General features: G+C 45.1%; 1 protein-coding gene across 4 annotated transcripts in view; it reads left to right on the forward strand.

Moving 5' to 3' along the window:
• The window catches only part of LOC147113513 (transcription elongation regulator 1-like protein), a 163,544-nt gene extending 150,589 nt beyond the window's left edge, over positions 1-12,955 (forward strand). For 3 of the 4 annotated variants that reach the window (XM_085994697.1, XM_085994696.1, XM_085994695.1), the window contains exons 8-9: positions 9,606-9,749; positions 12,696-12,955. In XM_085994697.1, the coding sequence (XP_085850823.1) occupies positions 9,606-9,749; positions 12,696-12,775 (224 nt within the window). In that variant the 3' untranslated portion in view covers positions 12,776-12,955. The remainder of the gene's footprint in view (positions 1-9,605; positions 9,750-12,695) is intronic. The other variant, XM_085994698.1, reaches the window with a different exon arrangement.
• The last annotated feature ends 515 nt before the right edge of the window (positions 12,956-13,470 follow it).

Genomic DNA, 13,470 nt, shown 5'->3' on the forward strand with positions numbered 1-13,470 from the left:
CCTAAAGCTCTGCAGCTAAAGCTGTTGCTATAGCTACAGACCTTGCACAGCTTGACTGTTGAAACAAAGGAAAATAAACAAACAAAGAATAAAAAATGGCTGCTGATTTTTGTGGTGGCTCCAGATTGCGGGATAGCTCACCTCCGGATAGCACAAAGTTTCCTGTACTTATAAAACATTTTTGGTAAATCTTTCTATAACATACACTTTACAACCTCACCAATCTTTTTATTAAAAAAGGGGTCCTCACCTCTCAGTGTTGTTCCACAAACAATGGCCGCCACTTGCTTTTCAGTTGGAAAGATTAGGCCCCGCCCACACAGCCGATTGTCTGTCTCGGTCACTAGGACCCGATTTGGAGCACAGAAGCCCCACCCACTCTATGTTCCTGTACTAAGATGGCCGCGCAGGCACTCTGTTACACACTGAATCAAAATGGCGTCGCATTGAAACTTTTCGCCCTCCTTGACAAAGATGGCTGCCGTTAACCTGGGGCTGTCTACAGAAGAAATTTCCTCAGCTGCAAACACAGGATCTTCAGATTATTATTCGGGGCTTGCGACCTACCCCAGTTGCTTATGAAGCCTCCCCACCTACTGACCCTGGGAATGGAACTGAGGCAGCACACCCTCTCTCCTCTGCCAGTGTTTGTCTCTGCCTAGACCAGGAGCCTGGGTCTAGAGTTGCACTGCTGGCAGTTGGAGAAGCCGAGGCCCCGGGCCTGGAAAAACGGTGAAAGGTAGGAGAATTATAGAGGTTAGAGAAAAGATTTACAAATTAGTTAACTTTTTTTAAAAACAATTTGTGTTCTAAAAGCAACTTTTTTTTTTGCTGGAAATGTAGATTTGAAAAGAAACACGCAGCAAGCGGGAAAAAGAAATGAAAAGTTTAGAATCAAGATGGCGGCGACTCACCTCGGTTCAGAACGATAAGGCCCGCCCACACACGCACCGATTGGTCGATCGTCAGGTCACCAAAGCGTAGGATTGGTCAATCGTCCCGTCACTCGACCGTAGGAGGGCACGGCCGCACGCGCCAGCAACCCGGCGTACGATTGGTCGACCTCGAGGTCACTCTATCGCTAATGAGCGGATAATGAGATGCTAATGAGCGGAATGTTGAACGTTTTTCAGATACCGCGGGCGCGATTTTTGTCCGGCTGAAACGTAAATATGCTTACGACCGTTTCGGAACGGTAAGCTTTCTTTCGACATAACGCACGCGTAGGTACGCCCTATAACTTTCGAGCGCATAGCCGGACAGACGCACACGTGAGGACAGACAGACAGATAGACAGACAGAAGTATCCGTTTATATATATAGACTAGCTGAAGTGCTTTTTCGAGGGCATGTTGTTGGAAGAGAGAGAGAGAGAGAAAGAGAGAGAGCGACTGGGGGGGAAGAGAGAGAGAGCGACGGGGAGGAAGAGAGAGAGAGCGACTGGGGAGGAAGAGAGAGAGAGCGACTGGGGGGGAAGAGAGAGAGAGCGACTGGGGGGGAAGAGAGAGAGCGACTGGGGGGGAAGAGAGAGCGACTGGGGGGAAGAGAGAGAGCGACTGGGGGGAAGAGGTGGGGGAAAGAGGGGGGGAGGGGGGAAAGAGGGGGAGAAGGGGAGGGGGGAGGGCAGGGCAGGGGGGGAGGGGGGGAAAGAGGGGGGAGAAGGGGAGGGGGGAGGGCAGGGCAGGGGGGGAGGGCAGGGCAGGGGGGGAAGAAGGGGGGGAAGGGGAGGGAAGGGGAGGAAGTGGAGGGGGGGAAGGGGAGGGGAGAGGGAAGGGGGGGGAGGGGGGGAGGGGGAGAGTCCCCGAGCCCCCTGATCTCCCGAGCCCCGCCCCCCCCCAATCACCTGAGCCCCGCCCCATCACCCGAGCCCCGCCCCCCCGATCTCCCGAGCCCCGCCCCCCCCGATCTCCCGAGCCCCCCCCCCGGATCTCCGGAGCCCCCCCCGATCCCCGCCCCCCCCCCCGATCCCCGCCCCCCCCCGATATCCCGAGCCCCGCCCCCAATCTCCGGAGCCCCGCCCCCACGAGCCCCGCCCCCGATCTCCCTAGCCCCGCCCCCGATCTCCCTAGCCCCCGCCCCCCCCATCTCCCGAGGTCCCGCCCCCGCGATGTTGCGAGCCCCGTCCCCCCGATGTCCCGAGCACCGCCCCCCCCGCCGTCCCGAGCACCGGCCTCCCGCTCTCCGGAGCCCCGCCCTCCCGAGCTGGCTTCAAGACCGCCGATTGCGGCTGTGAGAGACGGCCGGCGGGCCCGGTTGCCGGGGTAACCCTTGCCGCTCTCTAAGCCCCGCCCGAGATCCGCACTCCCGAGAGCCCCGCCTGAGCCGAGCGGGGAACAGAGAGACGCCGCGTCTCAGCTGCTCCTGCTGCGCGCGCACCCCTTTAGTAAGGTAGCGGCGCTCGGCTGAGGCCCGCCCCTCCAGCCTTCACAAAGATGGCGGCGAACGGGGGCCGCTTGTCGACTGGGGCCGGGAGGTGCCTAGCTCGGGCGGTGGGTGTGGAGGAGAGGCCGAGGCTTCGAGGCCTACCTGGAAAAACGGGGAAAGGTAGGAAAATTAATGAGATTAGATAAAAGATTTAGAAAGTAATTAACTTTTTTTAAAAGAATTTGTGTTTTAAAAGCAACGTTTTTTTTGAAAGACGCAGAAAGCGGGAAAAAGAAAGGGAAAGTTTGGAATCAAGATGGCGGCGACTCACCTCGGTTCAGAACGATAAGGCCCGCCCACACACGCACCGATTGGTCGACCGTCAGGTCACCAAAGCGTAGGATTGGTCAATCGTCCCGTCACTTGACCGTAGGAGGGCCCGGCCGCACGCGCCAGTAACCCGGCGTACGATTGGTCGACCTCGAGGTCACTCTGTCGCTAATGAGCGGATAATGAGATGCTAATGAGCGGAATGTTGAAGGTTTTTCGGATACCGCGGGCGCAATTTTCGTCCGGCCGAAACGTAAATACGCTTACCAGGGTTTCAGAAAGGTAAGCTTTCTTTCGACGTAACGCACGCGTAGGTACGCTCTGTAACTTTCGAGCGCATAGCCGGACAGACGCACACCCGAGGACAGACAGACAGACAGAAGGACAGACAGAAGGACAGACAGACAGACAGAAAGAAGGATCCGTTTATATATATATAGATAGAAGATAGATAGATAGATACCACTTCCGATAAAACCTAGAATTCTATTAGCTTTTTCTACAGCCTTATCCGCCTAAGGTGCTGCCATTACTGTTTTGTGAACCAGTATCCCCAAATTTGTCTGCTCTTTCACAGCACTGAACCTGCTTTCATTCAATTAATGCTGTTAGTTTTATTTTGAAGCTTTACCTCCCACTTGCATTGAAATCCAACTGCCATTTTTTGGCCCATTCTTTCATATCAATATCCCTTTCCAGCTTCCTTGGTCTCCTGAAGGATTAACTCTACCTCCTCTTTTGGTATCATCTGCAGATTTTGACACCACTCCCTCTCGGCCTGTATCCAAGTTGCTGATATGCACAGTGAACAGAAGTGTTCTCCCCAGAACTGGACCCTGAGGTCTACCACTACTAACCACTTCTAACGACTCTGAAAAACTGCCTACTCTCTGTTTTCTCCTGTCTAGCCAATATTTAATTGAGTTTTCTATTCTCCCCATAATTTTATATCCCTCAATCTTCTCCAATAATGTCCATGTAATACCTTGGCAAAGGCTTTCCTGAAGTATTTGTACACTACATCCACTGCATTTCCCCATATACCATGTTTCTTACCTCCCCAAAGAATTCTATGAGGTTTGTCAAGCAAGATTGTTCCTTTTGAAATCCATGCTGGGTACTTGTAACTATTTTCTCTTTATTTAGATATGTGGTAATTTCATCCTTAATTAAGCACTCTAAAATTTTCCCTGCCACAGATGTTGAGCTAAGTGGCATGTAATTACCTGGATTAGTTCTGTCTCCCTTTTTAAAAATGGGTTCTACATTGGACACTCTCTAGTTTTCCAGCACACATCACACTCAGCCTTGAAATATGATTTGTCGGGCCTCTGCAATTTCCTCCATCAGCTCTTCAGGATCTGAGGATGTATCCTGTTACGTGTTGAGACTTTGGCCACGATTTTAACACCACTCGCCTGGCAGAAAACAGGAAGGGGGGTAGCAGTTAACATTAGGGCAGCGACTTAACCCTCCAGTCCCGCTGCCTCTTCCTGCCTTCCTGTCGTGTCCTGATGTGAAGCTGCTCTTTTGAGCAGGCGAGCAGAACACCTGCCCTAAGCTGGCGAGGTCTTTTATAAATATGCAGATCAGGGCCTGATAATGCCATTTTAATTGGTTTCGATGCTTTTTATTTATCCACGGCCTCTTAAAACCATTAGTAGTTTTCTTCAATTTGTAGTGAGACCTAGCATAACTTGCTCTATTTGTTTACTTGCTGTGAAATAAAGGAGCTTAAAGTTTTGTACCGGGCCACATCTCACCAGGTGTTATCTCCATTCACCTTGGAAAAGATTGGAGGGGCACGTGCAACGACATGAACATTTGGTTCAGATCCCTTTGTACTGTAGCACTTTGCAGTTTCTCTCCATTTAGATAATAACTTGCTCTTTGATTTTTTCTGCCAAAGTGCATAACCTCACACTTTCCAACATTATATTGCATCTGCCAAATCTCTGCCCACTCACTTAGCCTGTCTATGTCCTTTTGCAGGTTTTTTATGTCCTCCTTACTCACTGCTTTCCCTCCCATCTTTGTATCGTCGGCAAACTTGGATATGCTGCACTCGGTCCCTTCCTCCAAATCGTTAATATAGATTGTAAAGAGTTGGGGTCCCAGCACTGACCCCTGCGGAACACCACTAGTTACTGATTGCCAGCCCGAGAATGAACCATTTATCCCAACTCTTTGTTTTCTGTTAGATAGCCAATCTTCCACCCATGCCAGTATATTACCCCCAATCCCGTGATTTCTTATCTTGATCAGTAATTTTTTGTGTGGAACCTTGTTAAATGCCTTTTGGAAGTCCAAATACACTACATCCACTGGTTCCCCTTTATCCACCCTGTATGTTACATCCTCAAAGAATTCGAGCAAATTTGTCAAACATGACTTCCCCTTCATAAAACTATGCTGACTCTGTCCTATTAAATTATGTTTATCCAAATGCTCTGTTACTGTTTCCTTAATAATGGACTCCAACATTTTGCCAACCACAGATGTTAGGCTAACTGGTCTATAGTTTCCAGTTTTTGTCTACTTCCCTTCTTAAATAAGGGTGTTACATTAGCAGTTTTCCAATCTGCCGGGACCTTTCCTGAGTCCAGGGAGTTCTGGAAAATAATCACCAATGCATCCACAATTCCTACCGCTACTTCTCTCAAGACCCTAGGATGTAGGCCATCAGGTCCGGGGGATTTATCCGCCTTAAGTCCCATTATTTTACTGAGTACCATCTCCTTAGTGATTTTAATCGTGTTTAGCTCCTCCCCCCCCCCCCCCATTGCCCCCTGTTTGTCCAGTGTTGGGATATTTTTAGTGTCCTCTACTGTAAAGACTGATACAAAATATTTGTTCAGCGTCTTTGCCATCTCCATGTTCCCCACCACTAGTTTCCCGGTCCCAACCTCTAAGGGACCAACGTTCACTTTAGCCACCCTTTTTCTTTTTAAAAAGCTGTAGAAACTCTTGCTATCTGTTTTTATATTTTTTGCTAGTTTACTTTCATAATCTATCTTCCCTTTCTTAATTAATCTTTTAGTTATTGTTTGCTGGCTTTTAAATGCTTCCCAATCTTCTATCCTCCCACTAGATTTGGCTACTTTATATGCCCTTGTTTTCAGTCGGATACTATCCTTTATTACTTTACTAAGCCACGGATGGCTGTCTTTTCTTTTATTCCCCTTTTTGCTCAGTGGAATATATTTATCTTGAAAGATGTGAAATATCTCCTTGAATGTAGACCACTGCTCTTGTACCGTCTTACACTTTAATCTGTTTTCCCAATCCACTTTAGTCAATTCAACTCTCATACCTTCATAGTCTCCTTTATTTAAGCTCAGTACGCCGGTTTGAGATCCAACTCTCTCATCCTCAAACTGAATTTGGAATTCAACCATATTATGGTCATTCATTCCAAGGGGATCCTTTACTAGGGCATTTTTTATTAATCCTGTCTCATTACACTGGACCAGATCTAAGATTGCCTGCCCCCTGGTTGGTTCAGTTACATACTGCGCAAGGAGCCCATCCCTAATACACTCTATGAACTCTTCTTCAAGGCTGCCATGCCCAATTTGATTAGTCCAGTCAATATGAAAGTTAAAATCCCCCATGATTATAGCTGTTCCCTTATTACAAGCCCCAACTATTTCCTGATTTATACTCCGACCAACAGAGTTGCAACTGTTAGGAGGCCTATAGACTACGCCCACTAGTGACTTTTTCCCCTTATTATTCCTTATCTCCACCCAAACTATTTCACTATCCTGATCCTTTGACCCAATATCATTTCTGACTATTGCAGTAATTTCATCCTTGATTAACATAGCAACCCCACCTCCCTTTCCTTCCTGTCTGTCCTTCCTAATTGTCAAATACCCTTGTATGTTTAGTTCCCAGTCATGATTATCTTGCAGCCATGTTTCTGTAATGGCCACCAGATCATACCCATGTGTAGTTATTTGTACCGTCAACTCGTCAATTTTGTTACGAATGCTGCGTGCATTCAGATAAAGAACTTTCAAATATGTTTTCTGACAATTTATTCCTGCTTTTACCCCTTTTACTACTTTACCTTTATTATTATACATTCTGTCCCTTCCTGACACGCTCTCGTTTTTAATTCCCCCACTGCTACCTTGCTCTATTGCCTTCTCCGCTGTCATTTTTATTTTTCGCTCTCTTAAAACCTCCCCTCCACTAATTAGTTTAAAGCCCTCTCTACAGCCCTAGTTATTCGATTCGCCAGGACTCTAGTCCCAGCACTGGCCAAGTGAAGTCAGTCCCAACGGTACAGCTCTCTCCTGTCCCAGTACTGATGCCAGTGTCCCAGGAAGCAAAACCCATTTCTCCCACACCAGTCTTTGAGCCACACATTTAACTCTCTAATTTTATTTACCCTAGCCAAATTTGCACATGGCTCAGGTAGTAATCCAGAGATTATTACCCTTGTGGTTCTGCTTTTTAATTTGGCCCCTAGCTGCTCAAACTCCCTCAGCAGAACCTCCTTCCTTGTCCTATCTATGTCGTTGGTACCAACATGGACCACGACAACTGGATCCTCCCCCTCCCACTCCAAGTTTCTCTCCAGCCCAGAGGAGATGTCCTTAACCCTGGCACCGGGCAGGCAACACAGCCTTCGGGACTCTCGTTCTCGGCTGCAAAGAACTCTATCTATCCCCCTAACGATACTATCCCCTACCACTACAACATTTCTTTTATCTCCCCCCACTTGAATGGCTCCCCACTCCAAGGTGCTATGGCTGGGTTGCTCATCCTCCCCGCAGTCCCCGTTCCCATCCTCACAGGGAGTAAGAGCCTCAAACCTGTTGGACAAGAGCAAGGGCTGCGGCTCCTCCAACACTACCTCCTGGATCCCCGTACCTGCCTCACTTCTAGTCACACCATCCTGACCCTGGCCACGGACTACATCTGAATTAATTAATCTAATTGGTGTGACTACCTCCTGATACACAGAGTCCAGGTAACTCTCCCCCTCCCTGATGTGTCTTAGTGTTTGAAGCTCGGACTCCAGCTCTTCAACACGGAGCCGGAATTCCTTGAGCAGCCAACACTTACTGCAACTGTGATCACCGTGAGCATCAATGGTGTCCACCAGCTCCCACATATTGCAGCAGAAACACATCACCTGATCTCCCATTCTATGTAATTAATTAAATTTATTAATATTATTCTGAAATACCCTCTGCCCCGATTCTAGATGATGAATATCGCACCTTAGAAACTATAAACCACAGAGTTTAAGCTTAAAACGAGAGAAATACTCACCAACCAATCACTTACCCGCTTTCTGGTGATGTCACACTTGGATTACTTTTTACCTCTCTCCTTCCCTCTGAGTTCCAAGATTGGAGATTGGTAGGCCTTACCTGGGTCTCGGGAGCCTTTATACAGCCGCTCAGCCCGCGATTCCCGCCGATCCTCGCACTGAGGCCTTACCTGGGTCTCGGGAGCCTTTATACAGCCGCTCAGCCCGCGATTCCCGCCGATTCTCGCACTGAGGCCTTACCTGGGTCTCGGGAGCCTTTATACAGCCGCTCAGCCCGTGATTCCTGCCGATTCTCGCACTGAGGCCTTACCTGGGTCTCGGGAGACTTTATACAGCCGCTCAGCCCGCAATTCCCGCCTATGTAGTTTGCTTTGTTTAGATTTAAGAGCTTAGTTTCGGATTTAACTAAATCCCTTTCAAACTCAATATAAAATTCTACCATATTATGGTCACACGTCCCTAAAGACCCCTTTACTACAAGGTTATTAATTAACCCTTTCTGATTGCACAATACTAGATCTAAAATAGCCTGTTCCCTAGTTGGTTCCTCAATATACTGATCTAGGAAACTATCTTGCATACATTCAGTGAATTCGTCCTCCACACTATTATTGCAAATTTGGTTTGCCCAGTCTATATGTAGATTAAAGTCCCCCGTGATTACTGTATTACCTTTGCTACATGCGCCTCTAATTTCCTGATTTATACTCTGCCCTACATTATAACTACTGTTTGGGGGCCTATAAACAACTCCCACCAATGTTTTCTGCCCTTGCTGTTTCTTAGCTCCACCTAAACTGATTCTACTTCTTGATTTTCGGAGCTAAGATCCTTTCTCTCTACTGTCTTTATCCCATCCTTAATTATCAGGGCTATCATGTCTCCGTTTCCATTTTGCCTATCTCTTCTAAAAGTTAAGTATCCTGGAATATTTAGTTCCCAACCTTGGCCACTTTACAACCACGTCTCCATTGTGGCTATTAGATCAAACCTGTTCATTTCTATCTGCGCTATTAATTAATCTATTTTGTTGCGAATGCTTCGCGTATTCAGATATAGTGCCTTCAGCTTTGACTTATTTCTATTTTCCCTGATGTCACCTTAGTCACTGATGCCTTATTACCTTTGTTACTCTCTCTGTCCCTTCCTGACCCACTCTGCTTATTTTTACCCAAAACGACTCTGCTCTATAACCATGACATTTCTCTTGCTGCTTTTAAATTTACTCTTTCGTCCGCCCCCCTCCCCTCGCCACCATTAGTTTAGTTTGTTTGTTTCTTTCTTTCTCTAGCCATCCTGTGGGTTTTCTGAATTTTATCAGAGGCTGCTTTGTGCTGTGGGTCTGTGCCTGGCAGGAACTGTATTGAGACAGTTGGATTTGAAAGCTTACTGCCTAACCCACTCCCTCTAATTTTCATTGTAATTGTACAGGTCAGAGAATTCAAATATACAAACAGTTACTGATATTGGTTGGGACCTTTTAAAAAAAAAATGGTTGACAGGAGTTCTCTGCAATCTATAACAATGTAACTTTATGTACCAAAACTCAGCTATGTTGCACTATCATTTTTTAAAATGTCTCCATTCATCCAACCTTCATAATTTCTTCCATTTAATTTAGCAACATCCTCCAGTTATCCGAGCGCTCATTTGCTCAAACAGATTTATTGTCTTCAGAGAGGTTTGGGTAAACGAAAGTGTGGTCAACCTGCAATTTGTGACATCAGAAGTATTGCTCAATTTGATGCAAGAGATCTAAATAATGGTAAGTGATCCTTCAGCTTATGTACAAGGAGCATTATTACCATTAGCAGTAATGTTAAACAGACAGACATACAACTAAGTATTCCAGGCCTGTGACAGTGAAAACTAATCATGTGTATTCACATATTTTAAAATTCACAATCTCAAAATAATTATTATACACAATCAAGATAGTTTAATTATCTTTATATTTTAGTATTGATGACTATACCAACAAAAATAACTTATTGACCTATCAAATATTTTGGAAAATAGGCTGTATAGCAAATTAAAATGACTTGAGTACAGTAATGGTCTGAATTCCACTGTGCTGCATGTGGCAATGATCTTGTTAAGTATTGTGTTCAGCCTGAATGTGTACTTTATACTTTGGTTGTCAGTGTTGTATTTCATTTTGTTTACAATTTAAGAATTGTTTCACAGGCTTGTGCACCTGTTATTTTATTTGTTGCAGTAATGAATAAGATAGGGCAGATTTTCTTCTTGTCGTGCTTGGACAGAAGGGAATGCCTAGTTGGTGCAGAGAGAGAATTCTGGCATGGAGGATTGCATACCTGTAACCAAGCTTATCTGATTTTCCGCCCATTAACTTAAATGGACCAGAAATTGGGCAGGCTTCATCACTACCATGTGATCCTACCCACCAGATTTTCCTCTGTGTGTTCCGCCCTGGCATTCCTTTCTGCCCAAGTACTAAAGGAGGAAAATCTACTGTATTGCATTTAACAAGCTCTTGTTAACTTTGGCCTTTTAAAAACGTAAAGTGGAGGTTTGATGTAAAAGCTGGCCATTGTACCCTTAAGCATACAAGGCAATTATATAAAAGGTTACCTCAGTTATTAATGCAAATTGTAAGGAATATCTATGATTTTAATGCATACCTGGTTCATGTCCGTCTTCACCGTAAGAGCTCATTTAACCACAACACTACTGGCATTTAAATATATGCTGAGTGATATAGAAGGTAAATTATTCTGTTCATCATCATTTATAAAACCTTGTACCAATTAAAATACATGCACAAATGAATATTGCACTCTAATACATGTAATCTAATTACTTTTTATTATCTATTTTATATGCCTAATTATGTAATATATGTAACAGGTTATTAAGTACTAAGACTTTTTATGGGGTGTATTTACAGTGGAATAGAGAATAAATAAGTGAAACAGGTTTGTTCCAGGGGCCTGCTATGGTTAGGAGAGCATTGAGTTATTGCTTGATCTAAATTGAGTACTATTAGCTATACTTTGAGTACTATAAGCAGAGAAACTATAGGGTAGATTTTGGTCTTTACTGCCTAAGCATTAAGCATTGCGTCTGTGGAGTGCCAGGAGGTAAATTAGGCTGTGAGGATTGCATGATGGGGCCTGAATCTGGCTGAATTTCTTTCCATTAAATGAATGGAAGAAAACTCAGGCAAGTTTGGTAGTAGGCCTTTAGATTCTTCCCATCAGATTTTCATCTCTGCCTTTCACCCAGGTAATATTTAATGCCTAGGCTGTAAAGACTAAAATCTGCCCCTATGTTATTTGGAGAAGCTCTTCAACTTGTCAGAAGAGACTTCAAGTATCTGAGTTAATGTGGGGTGCTGATATTGAATATGATTAGTATTACTACTTTGACCAAATGTATGTTTGAAGTCAGAATGTCTTTTACAAGCATTGCTTGAACTGACATTTTGTGTCCTTTTGAGTTGAGGGATAAGAACAATGAGTGTCCCTTTGATATAAGGGATAAGAGGAAAGAATGTCTGAGCAAATATGAATTGTATTCTGGGAGGTCGGATAGAAATTGCCATATGGATTGAGATTTGCAGAGTTGAAGAACGAAGGTTCGGTTGATGTAATCTCTTTGAATGATCTGAACAATAGCACACAGGCTATGTACATTGTAGGGGCTTTCAGCTGATCTGAAGTACGATGGGACCAGATACACTAGGAAAGATGGTGGGGGTAAAATTCAACGTTGGCAGGTGCGCAAAATGGGCAGTAGCAGATTGGGCATCTGTTATACACTCTGCCTGATTTTTCTTTCCATTGACTTGGATCTGCTACTGCCTGTTTTGTGCCTCAGCCAGAGTTGAGTTTTATCACCGGTATGTTTCTGGTGACCTAATTACATGATGATGTTGTGACATACAAGGATCATTTTATCATTCATATCTGTGGAACAAGAAGTAAACAACTTGTTGCCTTCCATTAGAGTGAAATATTAAATTAATCTGTGAAAAATGAGCCTAAGGTTAATTGTGAAGTTCTGTTTCCTATATAACAAAATATAATGAATATTGTTTAATAAATACATCTGTATAGTGCATGCATTTGGTGGGGAAAAGTAACAGATCTTACCAGTACAAAACAATTTGTTGCTGGAAGGGTAGATTTAAAGTAGTGGCTTAATTTATTGCATATTTTCCTATTTTGTACACATAGCCAATTGGAATGGTGTTTGAAGTTTATGACTTTCCATTGGCATTGTTGTGAAGTAATTTTAAAGTAGTAATGCACTGTGTTTTTTATTAATTCACTGCCATAGGGGGGCATTTTACCAGCCCTGGGGAGGCGGGTATGGAGGCGGGACTGCTGGGAAAATGGCAGAAACTGGGAGCAGGTACCAACCCCGCTCCCAACCTGCCTCCGTGCCATCTTCTCGGGAGGCGGGTCCCCGACTCGTGCAGGGACCCGTCTCCTCGAGGCGGGAAGGGGATTACAGCCAATTAACTGTTAAGAGGCTTATCCCCATTTTACCCCTAAAAGTGTGGGCTTCCCAACACGGGAAACCCCGCCAGGGTCAGCGAGGCAAGCAGTGGGTCTGCGGGGGTGAGAGGGATCAAAAAAGTCCGCTGTGGAGGTGAGTGATGGGTGCAAGTGTGGAGAGGTAAGTGTGAGAGGTGAGTGTAAAGTGTTAGAAAAAGTTTATTTACCTTTGCTTCTTCCTGCAGGCTTCAACCCTTGGGGATCCGGAGGTGCCTCATCTCAACAGCAGAGAGCAGGTTTAACATGGTCAATCAAGGGAAAATAGCGTGGGTTGGCCGGACATTGTTGGGGGCGGGACTGAAACCCGACAACCAGCAGTCCCGTCCCCAACGCGCCCCCATTGAGAAAATCCAGCCCACAGGAATAGAATTTCCGCTTTGGGCGCAATTGGGAAATGTCATTGGTGTACACTAGTCAGTTTGTTGATAAATTAAATATTTTTCAATATGATAAACTTTTAAAACGTGCCGAGTCGTGCCTGTGCACCTAAGATAATGAGTGCAATTTGAAGAGTCTTCATGAACCAGCGCAATCAGGGGAATCTCGCAATTTTGATATGGCGGCTTGGCCAGTTTTGTGGGCGGGGCCTGATCCAGGAATTGAATCCTGAACCAGCGTAAAAGATTGCGGAAAATGCAAAGTTAAATGGTTGTGGGCGTAACTCACTTACCTTTAAAATTCCCCGATCTTTTGCACTGTTTTGGCCGATTCTGCCCATATAGCGCAGATATTACTGGTGTAAGCAAGTGGAAACTCGACAGCTAAATATTGAAAGAGAAAGTTGGGCTATATTTTGCTTTGTGTTGAAGAAAAATTCTGTCACTAATGACTGGATAGAAAAATTATTTTTTCCTAAACCTTACACACACACAATTTACCTTACAAACCACAGACAGATTGCTCAAATTAAGGTAATATAAAAAATTTCCACATGAAACCATCAAGTTAATGAAGTAGAAA

Source organism: Somniosus microcephalus, chromosome 8 (genome assembly GCF_052327205.1).
Source record: "Somniosus microcephalus isolate GS21.2 chromosome 8, FLI_Smic_1.0, whole genome shotgun sequence".
Classification (NCBI taxonomy): Eukaryota; Metazoa; Chordata; class Chondrichthyes; order Squaliformes; family Somniosidae; genus Somniosus; species Somniosus microcephalus.